The sequence below is a fragment of the Lycium ferocissimum genome, chromosome 11, assembly GCF_029784015.1.
Source record: "Lycium ferocissimum isolate CSIRO_LF1 chromosome 11, AGI_CSIRO_Lferr_CH_V1, whole genome shotgun sequence".
Taxonomy (NCBI): domain Eukaryota; kingdom Viridiplantae; phylum Streptophyta; class Magnoliopsida; order Solanales; family Solanaceae; genus Lycium; species Lycium ferocissimum.
This window is the reverse complement of record NC_081352.1, coordinates 45,188,924-45,210,368: the sequence shown is the minus strand read 5'-3', so window position 1 is coordinate 45,210,368 and position 21,445 is coordinate 45,188,924. Positions and strand designations below refer to the sequence as shown.

The following is a 21,445-nucleotide window of genomic DNA, read 5'->3' as shown; positions in this document are numbered from 1 at the left end:
GGAGTCGCCACCTAATTAATTTTAAGGTGAATTAGGGCACCTAATTATTAACTAAGGTAAAGCTAACTAAACCTCCATTAAGGGTCTGCTTAAATTTTAATTCTAGGTAAGGGTTCTAATTGTCCTGAAGGGAAGGGGTTAGGCATCCTCTAGGATCCGTTAACTACGGTTTACCGGCCAAACTTAGATTAATTAATTAAGGTTAAAGGCAATGCTTAAATTTTAAGAAAATGACTTATAAATGTTCCGAGGTTTTAGGGAAAGTATAAATATGCCATTTAAACTAACTCGTAGAAAATATAGTAATCTGCATGAAGGAAAAACTTTAAATGCTTTTGAAATAATGCTTATAAATGTTAAAAATTTAAATGAAAGTATAACAATGCTATTTAAAATAATACTTGTAGAAAATATAATAACTTGCGTAAAAGAAAATTTTAAAGACTAAATAGAACTTAAAGATATTGCTAAGGCCTTAAATGAAAAATATAGTAATGCTATTCAGAAATAAAATTTTGTGGAAAATAAAATAATTTGCCTATGAATAATAGTTTTAAGAAGAGATTTAGCAATTTTGAACTTTGGCTAAATTATGTTATATGAATATATCAATGTAGAAAAACTCTAGGCCTATTATAAGTAAGATTCAAAAGGAAGTTATTTTTATTAACTTGGCTAAAAATATGCGTGATTGATTCAAACTTGGAGAGTGATTTATAAAATATACTTGAATTCATAGTTGCGTATTAATGATGTTTTGCAATTAAGATAGTAAGGATAAAATATGATTCCTTTTACTTAAAATATATAGTCATGCTATTTGCCAATTAATTATTCCGAATGAAATAAATATTAGACCTTATAAATAGTTTTGACATGAAAAGAAGAGAATAAAATTTATGGCACTAATTGTTAGTCTTCCTTAAACTAACTACCCATTACTAAACTACCTGCTAATTCATTAGGATTTATTTAAACTAAGAAACCAAAACAAGCAAAGAGTTAGTTGCACAAAATAAATAGAGGAGTAGGTAATTTAAATGGCTCAACCCATTTTTTTTTTTTTTTAAAAAAGGTTGCTGCAATCGGGCATAGGCTCAACCCATTTTAAGGTTGCTAACGACACCCTTTCTTTTCTTGTTGGGCCTCGGCCTAGCGTAAATCTTGTACTCTTGTGGATGGCTGGACACGGAGAAATGATATTTCGTTGGGCCTTGGCCCAACATCGAATGCGGAAGACGAGTCCCTCGGACTCGTATGCGATGGTCATGCATAAAATAAAAGGAAAAGAATTAGTATATAATCAATGAATAATGTTAAACATGTAAAAATATAAACTCAAAATAAATCAGTAGACTATGTATATACTGTGTATATTTAATGTATATCTCATATATACACATTCATAAGGATGTATAGAAGGTTAATATTGGAAAGCTTTCGCCTCGTCTTCCCGATGTTGCACAAGTTCCAAGGGATTTCATGAACGAAGGGATATGGAAGCACATTACACAACTTGAATATGATAAAGATCAGATAAAAATATGATGACTCAAAACTTGCGGGTTCACAAATGCTGAAGTTAAGTCGAAAATCCTTCTAATCCCTTTCTAAAGAAAGAACCATTCTGAGACTTGTGATACCACAACAGCAAACCGAATGGCAAAGCATTTTAAGAACAACACACTTGCTGTTGAGACTTGGGATACTACAATAGCAAACCTAACAGCAACACATTTTAAGAACAATTTTTGGACTCAAGCAAACCACCACAGAGAAATCATTTTTGTTATGTTGAGGCCTAGATAAAACAAACAACCCATGTTAACACCCAACTTACCATCTCTAAGCAGGTAGTCATACCATTTTCTTAACAAGCAATCACAATAGGCTGAGTAAACACATTTTCGTAAAAGGAAGATTGGAACGAATAAGCAGATTCGAACAGACACCTGACATATACCTATCAACTAGCAACACTAAGCCTTATCTTGAAAAATTAACAGCCAGGAACTTTCTCAAAATAAATTGAACAGGGCTAAATAAATACATCCTGTTTGCAGATTGCCATAATTGACCAACTAATTGCACCAACCAATTAAGCTGATCTAAACCCGAGCTAAACAGGGGTTAACATACTTTAGGGGGCTAAAATTAATCTAAGCCGAATATACATATACTTGAAATAAAATAACAAATATGAGAACATACACCTAGAGCACAGCTAAACAATTAAAGATCTAAACAAACACATAGCCAACTAAACAAACCATAAGCAGATCACACAAAACGCAAATTAAGAACGTATAATTGCTAAAATGATAAAACGAAGAGTAGATTACCTTTCTTGGGTGCAGCGAAGTGGGGCTCGAGCTTCCGATATACCTCGAAACACCTCGAAATTCGAATTGCGTGTGCTCGGATTCAAACGAACACTCACAGCAAAAACAGAACAGGATTTAATATTTTGTGACAATATCGAGAAAATTAAAAGCCGATATTTTTAAAGGGGAACTCTAACAATTAAAGACTTGTATCTTCAAGGGAAATTTGGCGATTCAAGAACTTTGATTCTTAGGGAATTCCTGCGATTCAAAACCTCTCTTTTTAGAGGATTCCGACGACTAAAAAAAACTATGTCTTTGTAAGGGGATTTTTGCAGTTGAAGAACTCTTTTTTTTTATTAGGGAATTTTAGCGATTAAAGAACCTCTGTTTTAGAGAATTTTTTTTGGGCGGCTCCTCCAGGACCCCCTCAAATGAATTCATAAGCCATCCTTTATAGGAAACGTCTAGGGTTTTCCTAGGGTTCGAACATTGGGCCGGATTGTAAATCGAATATTCAGATCTTTATGGGCATTTCATACACAAAATCAGAAAAGAGGAATGGACAAAAATCCATTTAAAACCCGTACCCGAAAAAACATCAAAAAGGACAGATTTTTTTACCTTCACAAAGGGACGAAACCCATTAAAAGGATTCAGATCGAAGCAGAGGGGAAGGAAGCAGACAAAAATCTGAACTCGTCAACGGTTGAAACACTGACGGGGAGGGACGAGGGTATTAATTTCTTCCTCGAAATGGCCATGAATGGCCGTTATCACAAAAGAACTGCGAATTTGCTAAAATCGCCAAAGCGAGAGAGAGAGAAAAGAAAAAAAGGGGGGGCCATCTGATAGGGTTCGAAACGAACAAGTTTTGCGTGGAAAGGGAGTGGGCAAACTGTCCATGGCTAAAGAGAAGATAGGGTTTGCTAAAAATGGCGAGGAAGAGAGAGAAAGGGAAAGAGAGAGGAGAGAGAGAGAGATGAAGGGGTGTGCGTCAGATAAAGGGAGTGGAAACCCTAGTGGTTTCCTTTGTTTTGAACGGGTCGGGTCCGGGTAGTGGGTAGTGGACCGGGTTATGGGTTAAAATAATGGGCTAGAGAATTCAGAGCAGGGGCTGGTTTGGGTAGCTGAATAGTGGGTTGATGAAATTAAAATATGGGCTAATGATATTGGGCTGGTTATTAACGGGTAGGGCATTATTTTAGGTGACAATGGGCTTCTAATTCTAAATAAAGACCTGTTTTAATTAATTATATGCTAACGCGTGTTAAAACATTATCTGATATAAAAGTACGTATTTATTAGTAATCAGATAAAAATAAAAATTATTTGGCGTCGTAATAGCTGTGCAATAATATTTTGAAAGTCAATAGTAAATAAACACTAGTATTTAACTGTGCGAAAATAAATGCAATGCTTGAGCATAAGATGGTAAAATCTTTGAAATAATAAAAATGCGAATTATCATAATACCGGTGATAATAATAATAATAATAATAATAATAATAATAATAACGGCCAGTGACTGCAATAGAATAAAGAAACCCCGGTATTAATAAAAGCTAATAATTGAAGTAAAGTATAAATAATTAAATTTGCCCAAGAATGCTAGAAGCGTAAATCGTTATTTTGGAGGAAAGACGGGACAAAATTGGGTGTCAACAGACACCCAATTTTGTCCCTCCGTTATTCCAATTTATTTCCTTGGGCTTTTAACGAGCTAAATACTTTGTTTTCACTACTATTTTTATTACTATTAACCTCATTACTTTCATTACTTTATCACAAATTTTAAATAGTTCGTCATCGTCTCATTTTTGGGATTTGTACTCGTTAAATTAATCTTACTTTATTAAATCCTTTAATTTCTACATACTAATTACTATTTACCTTCACATAATATATGTTGTACTAGATATTAAGTTAAAAGCCCAAGAATAATTAAAATGAAGAAGGAATGACCACAATTTCAGCCAAATTCGGATTCCACCCAGCCCACATATTAAATTCACTACAATCAGCCCACTACTCCACATAATTCGGCCAGCCCAACTCAATTTTCACCCCAACACCTTATCACACCCAACCCGGCCCACTTCACTTATTCATCATCAACACCAAAAAGCCACAATCCTCGACCGGCCCGCACTTCTCTCTCTCCTCCACTCTCTCTTCGTTCCCCTCCCTCTTCCATTTCTAGCTAACACCCCAAACCACTTTCAACCATGGCAGACCCTGCCACCCCATTTTCGTGCAATGCTCTCTGCGCCTCACCCCTCTCTCATCTCTCTCTCTCTCCCCGTGAATGGCTCTGTCAATGGCAGAGCCAAGCTTGGCTTTATCCCCATTTTGAAAAGGTTTGACTCTCATATATCAAAATCATAAGATGGTGAATCATTCCTCACCGCTGTATCAACACAAATAGGCAAGGCAACTTGTACTTTAATTTAGTTTCGATTCCTTTTAGCCGAGTTCGAGTAAATCTCTGCTCATCTCTCGCTTTTTCGATTTTAAAATCCCAACGTTCAATTCAAACGACTTGAAAATAATTCGAATTCCCGCTCATTAGAACCCTAACCCTAGCCCTTACTCCCTATAAATACGATCTTATGTCCTTAGCCGAGGGAGAGATTTTTTTTTCTGATCCTGAGCTTACCCCCGAAAGTTTTATACGATTTGAAAATTACTTTATCTGTTTCTTGAACATTTTCTCATACATAAACTTTCGGGTCCGTTTCGATCTGGGATTTGAATCTGTTCGAGTGTAGATCCGAGGTTCCGACCTAGTTCACTGCACTCGAAGAAGGTAAACAATCCTTCGTTAAGTAGTTTAATTTCAGTTTTAGTAGATTAAGAAGTAGCTATATATTCACACATGTTTGTTTCAGTTGGTTGGATTTCAGTTTAGTAATTTAGCGGAATTATGCACCTTCATGTTTTAGTTAGTTTAATTTCGATTTTTAATAATGTTTGTATGCTCATGTCTTAATTTGGTTCGGGTTGTGCGAGCTTTTAATACGATAGCATCTATATATGTACGTCTTATTTTAATTTAGTTTAATTTTAGTTCTGTTAGTATTTAGAGGTTCGTGTAAGTTCAAGTTTGGTTGGTTAAGCCGAAGGTGTTTGGTTTCTAGTTTGGCATGTTCGCACTAATGAGGCCTGTTCGATTAGTTTAGCCATCAGCTAGTTCTATGTCGAGATGACTTTGTGTTTAAAATCAATATACTTCTCGAATCAATCTCATGTTAATTCAACTCACTTGACTTGATGTTTATGTGTGTTTCGCTTGCTTTGTGGTTCGCATTTGTTCTCCTCTCTTCTCTTCCGAAAAAAAAGCCTTCTGCATACCTTTGCTTATATGTTACTAGAATGCTTAATCTTGTGTGTGCTTTGCCTCTGATGATCACCTTCAATCTTATTCATCTGGAACCATGCCCCCAGTTTACCTGTCACAAATCATGCTTGTTTATTCTACCTTGACTCATGCTTGACCATATGTGCACATTACAGCCTGAACCTAACCTATAGACTAGTTAGTGTCTTTTAGAAGTATTTAGTGTTTTAGTTTCGTATCTTCAGCTTACTAGTATGTCCAAAAAGAAATGTCACAGTCCTATCTTGTTTGATCGAATCTTTGGCTGTTTTATGCCTGAAATTGTTCATGGCTGTTGGTTAAAATATTATCTGTTACTCCCTCTACAAAGTAATTGAACTATAATGTTCGATAATAACTTGTTGTTTAGCTAACTGTAGTTTATTTAAGGGATTAAGGGAATATTCATTTGAACTTATAATATTATAGGACAAAACCTTATAAAGATCCCTGCTTCTCTGTCCTAGGACCTGTCTTTGGTAGGGAACATGAGCATTCCCTCACCATTTCATATTTTGTTCGAATTATAATTCTGGTTGGCTTGTTGAAAGTCTAGTAACAGATTAGCATGACTGAGTTTCTTTTTGTAAGTCCAGGAGTTGGTTTTAACTATTAGCGCAACACGTATGCAAAGTATGAATCCATTTCTCTTGATTGTTTATACTTCGATACATTAAAAAAATCAAAGCTTGCCTATCTGATTCGATATCCGCCTTTCCTCTACCTATGGTCATTTGTTAGATTTAGTTCATTTCCAATCTGGTTTGGTAATGTCGAAGGAGTTAATGTAAGTCTTATGTGGTTTGAATTACTAGGATCGGTCTAATGTTTTTAACAAGGATTATCGATTGTTCAATTAACTAAACATCGGCCGATTTGCTCTAAATCCGATGGTTTCGATTAATTAAATCCATTTTGTTTTAACAAAGGAATATATTCGGTATATACATAGTACGTACATCACTGATCTGTCCCTTCTTTTGAATTTATATTATGCATGTCTAGCCCTATTTATTGATTATGTACTAATTCTTTTCCTTTTCATTTTTGAGCATGACCTCCGTGCACGAGTTCGAAGGACTCTTCCTCCTCCGCATTCGGTGTTGGGCTAAAAGCCTAACAAGATATTCTTCTCGTGTCCAATCCATTCGAAGCAGTACCAAAAAAAGATTGTTGGGCCGAAGCCCAATAGCATCAGCAGATCACACGGCATATCGAATGAGCCAAACCTATTTAACACGTCTGTTTCTTTACTTTATCTTTGTGTGTTTGCTTACTTGCCTAACATTTATCTTATTTTGTCTTTCTTAGCCTAGATGAATTCTAATAGAATCAGTGGGACAGTCTAGTAATAATGGATAATTAGAGTTTTGAATTTGCTTTCACGGTTTAATAATTTGGTCTATTTCGTCAGTTCAAAGTTTCTATTAATTGCTCTTTTACAAGTCTAAACAGGATTGAGTCATCCGATCGAGAATTAAATCCGATTTCAACTATCCATTTACTTTAAATTATAACTTAACATTATTTTATAAAGTTTTTTTTTTAAGAGTTTCCAGGGGAATTCTATTTAAGGCCTAATAATAACTATATCTTCCAAACAAATCATGTTGATCTCAAAATATTTTTAAAATAATCATTCTTTTAAACATTAAAATCCTCTCTCCGATTTCTGACGATTTCGTCATATTTTGATATAGTGAAACTTTAAAATTTTACTGATACTAATCTTACGGTAACTCTTTTTTTTAATTTATTAGTCGGCACAATTTATTCTCGTCAAATACTTATAAAACGTTACAAATCCCGCGTTTTTTTTAGTTTATTTAACTAAACTTTTATACAAATTGCTAATTCTACAAGTCCTATTTTAATGGCATTCTCACATGTCTATCTATAACTTTAGCAATACTTGCAAAGCTATTTTCTTTTCTATAATATTATACTTACACTTAGCCTAATTAAATTTGAGTCCGGTCGGATTAACCATTATTAATGGAATTTAGAGGATGCCTAATACCTTCCCTCTAGATTAGTTGAACCCGTACCTAGAATTTTAGTTTCGTAGACTTTAGAATAAAGTTGACTTTAAATAAATGACTTTAATAAACTTTAGGTGCCCTAATTCACCGTAAATAATTAGGTGGCGACTCCCTTAACTCTAAATAACCCCGGAATTACCCGAAACGTTATAAACTATTTTGACTCCGGTTAAAATAGGGTATAACAGCTTGGTGACTCTACTGGTGAATATACTTAGGTTCTAACCATAACGGACTTAGTTTAAATAGTCTTTGTGTGCTTGTTTTAATTACTCTATTTGTTGTTAACTATTTTTACATGCTATTAATTGTTTGTTTGATATAAATTATTTAAGTGTTACTGTTTGATATAAATTGTCATCCCGTATCACTTTTCTCCACATCTGAAAATTCACACTATCACACGTACACGCGAGGTGTGTTTTGCGCACCCGCAAATTTCTTTCAAAATCCCAAATTTTAGGAGAGTTGGCATATGCGCGGGGTGTCCGGATTTTTCGTGTGACCGCGTAGCCTTCTCACTCGAGTTGTCCGCTCGAGAACCTTACGTCTATTGAACCACTCTTAGTCAACCTAGAGTAGAGCTAAACCAACACCTTTATTAGGATCATACATTTCATGACCTAGGAGGTTTAATACCCTTGGTGTATTAAGCCCATTAGATGACTTTACCCAAACGTCCGAGCGGGTCCACGACCCCAAGTGACACTAATCATACTTTATGTGCATGTTTGAAGGATAATTGTGCCTACATATTGATCATTTGCTCTAACTAATTAAACTTTAGGAGGAAGGGAAGGACTAATGTTTCTATGACAGGTATGGATTTTACATTGGCGTACGTCTGTGATCAACAATTGACAAGAACCAAGGACATCACAAAATGGAGCTAGAAATTTAGACATGACAAATTGTATTTACTTTACTTAGATTAGGAAGTACTTTATGTTGTATTCATTTGATATGTAATAAATATTACATTACATTTGTACTTTATTTTTGGGAAATAGAATTTGTTTAATTAGTCAAGAGCAATGGGATGACGTATTATGGCACATTTTACCCTTCAAACAAACGTTAGGCCTACCTCTGGCACAAAGAGGTCACATGCATATTAGGACACGTTATTGTTGTTTACATGTTGCTTGACAACTTATTTGCCTTTATTTGATGATTATTTACTACATGACTTATTTGACTCTATGTGATCATGGCTTACCTATTTTGATATGAGACTAACATCATTTGCATTTTTATGTTTCTCTCTTTTTATTTTCTTTATTACTCCAACAAAAGAGAGTTGATTCGTGTTGACATTCGAACTGGCCGACCATCCTTACTTCACAAGATCAAAGACGTCAACATTACCTCGACGTAGTTGGGTTGTTCAAGGAAGGAAAACTACTATGTCTGATCCAGCCGCATCTATTTCAACTGGTTTGGAAAATGTCGTGATCCCTAGTGATCCTCCCGAGACTTCCGAACATAGAACTACTATTCAACATGATGAACATATCGCCCGCCTGACTCAAGAGATTGAGGACCTACGTGGCGAACTAAATCGGGTTAGGGACTTGACCAATTTGTCCATCACACTCCAAAGTCCACCTCCTGAACCTAGAAATGTCGCACCAAACCCATCTCGTTTTCCATCACTTGAATCTCCAGTTCCTGAACATTTCCCTCCACAAAATAATGTACCTACCAACAACAATTTTCCTCCAACCACCCCCGCAAATCCACCAAATCCATCATCCGTCTATACTCCTCCACAAAGTCAACCACCCACCTACACTACCTATACTACTCCTAATCCACCACCCGTCAACCCACCAAGTCAATCGCTAGTTCACACTCCTTATGTTCCTTTATCCACCAACACTAATCCACCACCCGTCAACCCACCAAGTCAATCACTAGTTCACACTCCTTATGTTCCTTTATCCGTCAACACTAATCCACCACCTACAACTACTCCTCTAAACCCACTAAACCAACTACCTACAAACACCGCTTATAACACACCACCTCCAGTCCAAAACACTCCCATTGTCCAAACTTATCCAACTCAGCATATACAAGGGGCACATTTTGCCACTCCTAACACGCAATATGTTCCTCTGTATATGCGGCGGAAACACAAGCCTATACCAAACTAAAGAACGGTCAAAGTTCCAACCCGAGGTAGATCAATACGAGGAAATGGAAAAGGATGCAAAAGCAAGGGCGGACGATATGTTATTAAAGGAGATCCACAGTCTCAAAGAGACAATGAGAAACCTTCAAGTTTCCAGAGGAACTAAGAGTGTAGAATACGAAGACTTGTGTGTTCAGCCTGACGTTGATTTGCCCGTAGGCTACAAACCGCCGAAATTTGATACTTTCAATGGGACAGGCAACCCTCATACACATTTAAGGGCTTATTGTGATAAATTGGTTGGAGTAGGTAGAGACCAGAATATAAGGATGAAGCTATTCATAAGAAGCTTATCTGGTGAAGCTCTTACTTGGTACACACAACAGGACGTCCGAAAATGGCGTGGTTGGAGCGATATGGCCCAAGACTTTATGGACCGATTTAGTTTCAACACTGATATCACACCAGACAAAGTCTACATGACCAAGTTAATCAAAAAGTCAACTGAGTCATTCCGTGAGTATGCGCTACACTGGAGGTCAGAAGCAGCCCGGGTTCAACCCCTAATGAGTGACAGAGAAATGACTGCTACCTTCATTGAATGCCAGGCTGGCATATACTATGATAAAATGATAGGCATGATGGGACAGAAATTCACAGAAGTTGTCAGAATGGGAGAAGCCCTGGAAGAAGGAATCAAATCCGGGAAAATTCAGGATCTTACGGCTTTGCAAGCTGTAAACAAAGCCATTCAATCTGGTTCTATCAGTGGGCTTAAAAAGAAGAAAGAAGATGCTGCTGCAGTCATGAATATCCAAGGACATAAGCCAGGCCAAGCCATCACATACTTTAACTATCCACAACAACCTTTCTACCCTTACCAATACACCGAACCTTACCAAACTCCACTGTCTCCTTACCCTGTCTACAACGCCCAAGCAAACTACTACCAACCCCGAGCACCTCCACATCAAAACCCACGTCCATACCAATATGTTCAAGCTCCCACTTACCAAAATCGACCCCATACTACACCTAAAGTCCGTCCAAACCATGACGTTAAAAATACCCATAATTACACTCGATTCGCTGAACCCTTGGCTCAGTTGTTTGAAAGAATGAAAGCAGTGTGATACAACCGATTGAAGGAAAAATTCCTGATCCCATTCCAAGATGGTTTGATGGTTCCAAACGTTGTGCATACCATTCTGGAGTTGCTGGGCACGACACTGAGGATTGCTACGGGCTCAAAAACAAAATCGAAGCCCTGATTAAAGAAGGAGCGATCCAGCTCACTGGAGCTCGGCCTAACGTAGACAACAATCCTTTACCTACTCATGAGAATGCCAACGTGAACATGGTAACTGTTGAAGAGGATAGAGATTCGAAAGGAGTCATTATGCTAATTGAAAAGGACAAGTCATCAACTTTTGCTGCTCCCGTGGGAACAATCCAAAAACGAGTACCAGTGAAGATTGCTGCTACAACTACTCACAACATCGAGACACCGACCCTTCAGGGTGCCGAACCAGGAGAGACTCTGAAGAATTGGACTTGTACTCCGTCCCTAGTTCGCCTGGAGTCTTGGTAGATGAACATGCAGTAAACATTTTGTGATAGCACGATCTTAAAATTGAGGCTAAATCGTGCCCCCAAAACTTTTGTTGCTTTGCCTCATCTTTTGAGAGCTTAAATTGCAAAAACTATGAATGCATTTTCGATTTTTCCTCAATCATCCATTATTGTTATTTTCTACTTTATTTATAAAATCTGCCAACTCTATGACTGTGACATAAACAAATAGACAACATACGTCTCGAGAGAATAACAAAGAAATTAGAGGACAAGACAAGATGCCGCTTGGAAGAAATTTAAATAGCCAATGGATAGCGACACAAGCATGAAAGCTAGAAGAAATCAAAGGACGACATTAGGTTAGACAATCTAGTTTGCAACCTTTCCTTACGAACTACGCTGACCTGATTCCCGTGGTGGGATACGTAGGCAGCCCACATAGGGTTCGGTTGCATTATAACAGAAAATCCAAAAATCCTTATACAAGGAGAACTACAAATGGCCTGATTCCCTCGGCGGGATTCGTAGACTATCAACATACAGGTCAAACATATTTAGGTAGAAAGCCAACAAACTTTTACCATTTACGTAACAGAACTACGCCGACCTGATTCCCTTGGTGGGATACGTAGGCAATCCATATCGGGTACGGTCCCTTTATCAGAAAATTTCAAACCATATCTACGTACCTTACGAACTACGTTCTGACCTGATTCCTTTGGCGGGATACGTAGGCAACCTATATAAGGTTCGGTCACACCACAACATAAGTTTAGTATACTCCCGCGAGGACAAAACTGGGGCATATTTTGAAAGATTAGACAGGGGAAGAGTCGGACATCGATGGGATTAAGGCTACCAGACAGGAAATAGTATAGACAAATGACTTTTCGATTGTTTCAGAAGTGTCACAATCTGAAGTTGGCAGAAATATTTTACAACTTACATACATATATTTACATACATACACTTACATATATATTTTTCAAATGAAACACTTTCTTTCAATTGTTTCACTACTATTCATCTACCGAGGCTTGAACGGAGATCACAAGATCCAAACAAACAAGACGAATGGAGCGCCAACAACGTCAAGCTTCGAGTCGACACGAATCAACTTTCCCCTCCCAAACTAAGAATTTTTTCTTTGAGTGCAGGAATTAAAACGCGCGAGACCAACAGTCAAGCCCATCAATCATGGCCAAGAAGCCTCGCCTTAAAAGCCAAATGGCTTTATTTCCGACTCTATCTTTAATTTAATTTTTATCACTATAACTTTATGACTTTATTAACAAATATACCTGTTTTTGTAGGTTGTCGAGATCGAAGACGAGTTAAATCCAGATTACATCGAAGACGTCATTAATTGGGCTCATCACGATCTCATCAACATCAGTAGCCAAACGGCTACACTATTACTTTCCCCTCTCTACTTTATCATTTACTTTACCAATTTTTAATGACTTTATCCTGAACTTTACAGGAATCTACATTATTATCATTTACTTTACCAACTTTAACGACTTTATCCTGAACTTTACAAGAATTATCATTAACTCTCCGAAGACTACCGGAGACATCATCCACTTTACGACTTTACCCCGGACTTTACGGGAATTTTCATCAAGTCTCCGAAGATAACCGGGGCGGCTATCATTCATATGCATAAGCCGTGTGTCTACACTATGACTTTACTCTCTACTTTATCATTCACTACCAACTTTAACCCCGAATTATCATTAAGCCTCCGAAGACAACCGGAGACATCATGCTACTTTACGACTTTACCCGGACTTTACGGGAATCTTCATCAAGTCCCCGAAGACAACCGGAGACATCACATGGCTACACGGCCTCATCTGCATAAGCCAAACGGCTGCACACTTACTTTACTCTCTACTTTATTACTTTACTTTATCATCCACTTTACCTACTTTAATGACTTTACCTTAAAATTCACAGACATCATTTATCATCGAGTCCCAGAAGACAGCCGGAGGCTTTATTATTGTCATTGAAGTCTCCAAATACAACTAGAGATATTATTACATCCCGGCATACACATCACACATTCATTTAAGTCCCTGAAGACAACCAGAGACAACATTTGGCCACACTGCCTCATTACAAGCCAACCAGAGACAACATTTGGCCACACTGCCTCATTACAAGCCACACGGCTTCACCCTCATTTTTACACTCATATTTATTATTTTTTTTTTTACATTCTTTATAAGTTTTACAGTTTCAACTTTACCCCAGACTTTATTACTAATTTTGACATGAATTTCAGTTTTGACAGAAAATACAATCTACAGAGACACAGCACAACGTGAAACTTTATCTTACGCAGTGAACTGGGGCAAATTTGCTAAAGAGGAATATCAAACTCACAAGCAAAGGTCACGAATCTACTCTCGAACTCGACTCCGCCTACGTCCACAAACGCGTGATACGTAGGTTAATCTTTCTTTCATATCCACCGCTAAAACTTTACTCAATCAACTCCTGTCACAATCTTCAACACTGGGGCAAAAAGCGTAGCGTCAGTATTGACCCGCTTCTTTCGAACCACATACAATTTGATTCTCACGAAACCCGAGACATGTAGGCAACTCGAAATGGGTTCGGCCATAATTCCTTCTGCCCCCGTAATATTTTCCACCAATTCTCCTAACCCGTATTTTCTCAAGTTCTTCCGAGTTCATATTTGTTGGTCGAAACAAAATTGGCTACTACGTCAACTTCTTCGCCCGAAAACTCTTACATCGTCTCCGGTCGAAGAGGGACATCTGTTGACACCCAATTTTGTCCCTCCGTTATTTCAATTTTTTTTCTTGGGCTTTTAACGAGCTAAATACTTTGTTTTCAATACTATTTTTATTACTATTAACCTCGTTACTTTCATTACTTTATCACAAATTTTAAATAGTTCGTCATCGTTTCATTTTTGGGATTTGTACTCGTTAAATTAATCTTACTTTATTAAATCCTTTAATTTCTACATACTAATTACTATTTACCTTCACATAATATATGTTGTACTAGATATTAAGTTAAAAGCCCAAGAATAATTAAAATGAAGAAGGAATGACCACAATTTCAGCCAAATTCGGATTCCACCCAGCCCACATATTAAATTCACTACAATCAGCCCACTACTCCACATAATTCGGCCAGCCCAACTCAATTTTCACCCCAACACCTTATCACACCCAACCCGGCCCACTTCACTTATTCATCATCAACACCAAAAGAGCCTTAATCCCTCAACCAGCCGCACTTCTGTTCTCTCTCCTCCACTCTCTCTTCGTTCCCCTCCCTCTTCCATTTCTAGCTAACACCCCAAACCACTTTCAACCATGGCAGACCCTGCCACCCCATTTTCGTGCAATGCTCTCTGCCTCACCCTCTCTCTCTCTCTCTCCCCGTGCGCATCAAACGGCGATGCCAAGCTTGGCTTTATCCCCATTTTGGAAAAGGTTTGACTCTCATATATCAAAATCATAAGATGGTGAATCATTCCTCACCGACCGTATCAACACAAATAGGCAAGGCAACTTGTACTTTAATTTAGTTTCCTCCTTTTAGCCGAGTTCGAGTAAATCTCTGCTCATCTCTGCTTTTCTGATTTTCGGCCAAAATCCCAACGTTCAATTCAAACGACTTGAAAATAATTCGAATTCTCGCTCATTAGAACCCTAACCCTAGCCCTTACTCCCTATAAATACGATCTTATGGCCTTAGCCGAGGGAGAGATTTTTTTTTCTGATCCTGAGCTTACCCCCTAAAGTTTTATACTATTTGAAAATTACTTTATCTGTTTCTTGAACATTTTCTCATACATAAACTTTCGGGTCCGTTTCGATCTGGGATTTGAATCTGTTCGAGTGTAGATCCGAGGTTCGAGCCTAGTTCACTGCACTCGAAGAAGGTAAACAATCCTTCGTTAAGTAGTTTAATTTCAGTTTTAGTAGATTAAGAAGTAGCTATATATTCACACATGTTTGTTTCAGTTGGTTGGATTTCAGTTTAGTAATTTAGCGGAATTATGCACCTTCATGTTTTAGTTAGTTTAATTTCGATTTTAATAATGTTTGTATGCTCATGTCTTAATTTGGTTCGGGTTGTGCAGTTTAATAGCTGATCGCATCTATATATGTACGTCTTATTTTAATTTAGTTTAATTTTAGTTCTGTTAGTATTTAGAGGTTCGTGTAAGTTCAAGTTTGGTTGGTTAGTGAAGGTGTTTGGTTTCTAGTTTGGCATGTTCGCACTAATGAGGCCTGTTCGATTAGTTTAGCCATCAGCTAGTTCTATGTCGAGATGACTTTGTGTTTAAAATCAGTATACTCCTCGAATCAATCTCATGTTAATTCAACTCACTTGACTTGATGTTTATGTGTGCTTTGTGGTTCGCAATTGTTCTCCTCCTCTTCTCGCCTCTCGATATAAAGAAATACGCTCTACATCGCACGTTATATGTTACTAGAATGCTTGATCCGTGTGCTTTGCCTCCGATCATCACTTTCAATCTTATTCATCCGGAACCATCCCATAAGTTTTCATTTGATCATGCTTGGTTATTCTACCTTGACTCATGCTTGACCATATGTGCACATTACGGCTGAACCTAACCTATAGACTAGTTAGTGTCTTTTAGAAGTATTTAGTGTTTTAGTTCGTATCTATGACTTACTAGTATGTCCAAAAAGAAATGTCACGATCCTATCTTGTTTGATCGAATTTAATCGTTTTATGCCCGAAATTGTTCATGTTGGTTAAAATGCCCCTCTACAAAGTAATTGAACTATAATGTTCGATAATAACTTGTTGTTTAGCTAACTGTAGTTTATTTAAGGGATCAAGGGAATATTCATTTGAACTTATAATATTATAGGACAAAACCTTATAAAGATCACTGCTTCTCTCCGTCCTAGGATTCGTGTCTTTGGCAGTGGAACATGAGCATTCCCTCACCATTTCATATTTTGTTCGAATTATAATTCGGTTGGCTTGTTGAAAGTCTAGTACCAATGATTAGCATTCCTTGTTTCTTTTTGTAAGTTGAGGAGTTGGTTTTAACTATTAGCGCAACACGTATGCAAAGTATAAATCCATTTCTCTTGATTGTTTATACTTCGATACATTAAAAAAATCAAAGCTTGCCTATCTGATTCGATATCCGCCTTTCCTCTACCTATGGTCATTTGTTAGATTTAGTTCATTTCCAATCTGGTTTGGTAATGTCGAAGGAGTTAATGTAAGTCTTATGTGGTTTGAATTACTAGGATCGGTCTAATGTTTTTAACAAGGATTATCGATTGTTCAATTAACTAAACATCGCTGATTTGCTCTAAATCCACTGATGGTTTCGATTAATTAAATCCGCTGTTTTAACAAAGGAATATATTCAGATATACATAGTACGTACATCACTGATCTGTCCCTTCTTTTGAATTTATATTATGCATGTCTAGCCCTATTTATTGATTATGTACTAATTCTTTTCCTTTTCATTTTTGCGCATTTACCTCGGCGCACGAGTTACAGGACTCTTCCTCCTTTATTCGGTGTTGGGCAAAAGCCTAACAAGATATTCTTCTCGTGTCCAATCCATTCGAAGGTTACCAAAAAAAGATTGTTGGGCCGAAGCCCAATTTAAAAGAGATCACACGGCATATCGAATGCCCCAAACCTATTTAACACATTGTTTCTTTACTTTATCTTTGTGTGTTTGCTTACTTGCCTAACATTTATCTTATTTTGTCTTTCTTAGCCTAGATGAATTCTAATAGAATAGTGGGACGCTATATAATGGATAATTAGAGTTTTGAATTTGCTTTCACGGTTTAATAATTTGGTCTATTTCAAAGTTTCTATTAATTGCTCTTTTACAAGTCTAAACAGGATTGAGTCATCCGATCGAGAATTAAATCCGATTTCAACTATCCATTTACTTTAAATTATAACTTAACATTATTTTATGAAGTTTTTTTTTTTAAGAGTTTCCAGGGGAATTCTATTTAAGGGCTAATAATAACTATATCTTCCAAACAAATCATGTTGATCTCAAAATATTTTTAAAATAATCATTCTTTTAAACATTAAAATCCTCTCTCCGATTTTTGACGATTTCATCATATTTTGATATAGTGAAACTTTAAAATTTCTAAAGATACTAATCTTACGGTAACTCTTTTTTTAATTTATTAGTCGGCACAATTTATTCTCCTCAAATACTTATAAAACGTTACACATAAGCGTTTTTTTTAGTTTATTTAACTAAACTTTTATACAAATTACTAATTCTACAAGTCCTATTTTAATGGCATTCTCACATGTCTATCTATAACTTTAGCAATACTTACAAAGCTATTTTCTTTTCTCTAATATTATACTTACACTTAGCCTAATTAAATTTGAGTCCGGTGGGATTAACCATTATTAATGGAATTTAGAGGATGCCTAATACCCTCCCTCTAGATTAGTTGAACCCGTACCTAGAATTTTGATTTCGTAGACTTTAGAATAGAGTTGACTTTAAATAAATGATTTTAATAAACTTTAGGTGCCCTAATTCACCGTAAATAATTAGGTGGCGACTCCCTTAACTCTAAATAACCCCGGAATTACCCGAAACGTTATAAACTATTTTGACTCCGGTTAAAATAGGGTATAACATAAACGATTTTCCAGTTGGAGGATTTGACATGTCCTGTTGCAATTGTTTTAGTTTCAGAACAGTGAACCTCTTGTTGGGTTATGCTTTCATTTATTCGTACATCTTCTCTAATTAAATACATTTGATTCTGGATGAGGGTAAAAGGTCATATTATTGATGCAGAAGTTCCCAACTTGAGATAGAATTAACTCAAGTGGAGTTGCATCTGCTTATGGTTTGCTTTTCTAATTAATTTTGCGAATTTCAGGTGGCGATACTAAGTGAAATGACGGGTTCCCAGAAAGCATCAGACAAGTTGCTAACGGTGTACTATCCATTTCTAGGATTTGCTATTTTAGCAATTTTACGTGGCCTACTACCTCAGTCTGGCAAGAGTGTAAGCATTGGAAAAAGATATGTTATAAGCAGGAAGAAGAGGGCTTAATCTTTCAACTCAGAAGCTAGAATTGAAGAGTTTGTTTCTTTTAGCTTTGATACCAAGAAACCTTATCAAATTTTGTTCTTGGTTCTTTTTTTTTTTTTTTTTTTTGTTCCCCTGCTGATGTTAAGTTCCGATGCTTGTGCTTGAGTTTCGCTCATAGAATGAGTTGTAGTTTCACAAGTGACGGCATTGTTAGTTTTAGATCTTGATATAATTTCCTCCTTGTTCTCAGTGGTAGTTTTCAACAGTTGCATCTTCAAAGAATTATTTGATTAAGATGGAACAATAGATAATCTTTAGTAATTCTCTAGCTAGAATGTCTAGCAAAGTACTATACAGCAGAAAGAGTATTCCAATTCAGTTGTCTAGAAGACTATTACAATGTATTACAAAGTATTTCGATTGGATAGACTGGTCGCTCAACGGTTGATTTGCATGCTTTAGTAGTTGACAGAAACCAAAAAAAAAAAAAAAAAGGAATATTTGCCAGTGTTACTTGGAGAAAGTTCTAGCTAATAAACAGTTTTTAGTAATAATATAATTGGCTTCCGATCCTTTTGAGTGAATGCAGAGGAGTTAGATTGGAAGTCTGGAATGTTTAATGTATCGGAAGTTGCACTGCGTAGTTTATTGGTCTGAATGGACGAAGGAAATACCTTTTGACATGCATGATTTATGTTCTTTTCTTGTTCTCCCAAGGAGCTATCTAGACTCTAGTTGGTACCACAGAAGCTGATTATTGATGACAGTGATGCTGAAATGAACCCAACTCCTTCAGCTCAGGTCTTGCATGATTTCTGTGTACCACTTGGTGGAAAGTCTTATAATTCTTGGTGCTATGATGGGAAATGTTGGACTTAATTAGAAATGAACCTGTAAGTGTTTTGAGCATTTTAATATTACATATCAATATTTAAATTGCCAGATTGTCCAATTCTTCTCCCACGTTCATAAGGCAGATTATGGCCTTAAGTTTCCCCTTTAAATATCATCAGTTAATGGCAATAATGCCTTGTAACTCCTTGTCCGTTAGGCAGCCACAAAGAGGCAGAATTGGTCTTAGTTTCTTACGTTTTTGGTGGCATAAAGTGACCATAATGTGGTCATTATTCCTTGTAACTCCTAATCATTACTCACCCATATTCTCTACATAATTATAAGTTTAATATCCCACTAAACCATACCTTTCATCCATTATTATAAGGATAACATTATTCACCTCTAAATAGTTATCCATCCTTAACTTGTGTAGAGTAGAGAAAAATATATACTTTGGAGAGTTCTTAAAAAGTGAAGAAAATCAAAGAGAGTTTATTAGTTGAAGGAAGGTGTTCTTCTTTTTGGGAGCGCTTTGGACTCAACATCTTGTCCAGAGTTTGTTGAGTTATACGACGATCGAACACGCCGTATCCTGAAGGGGACAAGTCGGAAAAGATTCTTCCTTTGGACCGAGTAGATTTCTTTAATGGAGCTCAATCTCCTTAAAGAGAGCGAGATATCCGCGCCTCAGCCGAAGATATTTTTATTTCTTCATTTTATTTTTTCAATTTTAATTGTAATATCACCAACAGAACCCAGTAGATACTTTTTCTTTATTCAATTTATGTTTATCTGGTCCTGTCAATGAGAGAATCTCTGCTTTTCCCGCTTGGATGAAGTGCTTTCAATCAGATTAACATCACATGTTTAGCACTTGAAAGAACTTCAGTATATTAAGATCCAGGGGAGGTTTTCTTGGGCTAAGCTATTTTGCTGAATCATATACCTTTGAGTAATGCCAAAATACAATTTTTTGCACGGAGTGCCCTTCTTTTGGGCTGGTCTTTATATTTTGCCCCTCATTTATGTCTTCTTTAATTTTTTTCTTGCCTTGTTTAATGAAAGAGTTTTTTGACGAAATTACCCTTACCCCATTAAAACTCTTTCTATTTCGTCATTTGCTCTTTTCTTTTCTTTTTTTTGCTTCTTTCCTCCTCTTTTTTGTGTCTATCTCATCTGTTCTAAAACTTAGGTACGAATTTGGATCTTTTGCTCGTTTCAATATTTGTTTTTATGTTAAATTGTTGTTTGTTGAATTGATATCTTTGTCTTCGTCATTTTTTATATTTAATTGATCCTTTTTTATTTAAAATTATAGTGTTTTGTTATAGTGTCTCTCTCTACGATTTTTTTCAACTTTAGTTTTGTTCCCATGTATATATTTTGATTTTTTGAATATCGTATTATGAATGTCGTAATATATTTAACGATTTTGGTATGCGTTTTGGTTTTCTCTTTGTTGAATCTTTGAAGTTTTGCACTGCGAATGCCTTTTATGTTGTTGTCTTGTTTTTGTTTAATAAGGCTGATTTTTTTGAAGAATGTTTTGTCCGAGGCAACATATGCGGGTCCGGAGAGTTTATGATTTTTGGCCGAAGCTATGCCGGTTCCGGCATAAAGTTATGCTTGTTCGACATAACTTCATGAATTAAGTTAATTTATGTGTGTCTTGATTTTTTGGTATTGTCTTGTTAATAATTTTGATTTTTATGCAATCTTATGTGTTATTGGTGTTGTTTTGTTAATAATATTTTGTTTTGGTTATGAAAAATGAAAGTTGCCTCTCACGGCATACTTTGTAATTTTGTAAAGTGAACTTCTACCCCTCCGTAGGACTTGTCTAATTCTTAACACTTGTGCATTTTTTTTATTTTCTTTATGAAAATGTTTAAGTTGCCTCAAAGATACTTTGTTCTTTTGTAAAGTGAACCGCCTCCTCGGCATACTTTTCTAGTTCTTAACACTTGCGTAAATTTTTGTTTTGCTCATAAAAATGAAAATTTGCCTCATCAAACATACTTTGTTCTTTTCTAATGTAAACTTGCCTACCTCCGGCATACTTG

General features: G+C 36.4%; 1 protein-coding gene across 1 annotated transcript; it reads left to right on the top strand.

The window, feature by feature from the left end:
* The first annotated feature begins 9,151 nt into the window (after window positions 1-9,151).
* On the top strand, window positions 9,152-9,904 carry LOC132038397 (uncharacterized). The gene has a single exon (XM_059429072.1). It carries the CDS (start codon window positions 9,152-9,154, stop codon window positions 9,902-9,904), a length of 753 nt encoding a protein of 250 aa, XP_059285055.1.
* Window positions 9,905-21,445: the final 11,541 nt, after the last annotated feature.

Bases quoted from the DNA above. Each gene is read 5' to 3' on its own strand.
- LOC132038397 (XM_059429072.1), top strand. From the start codon at position 9,152: ATGTCTGATCCAGCCGCATCTATTTCAACTGGTTTGGAAAATGTCGTG.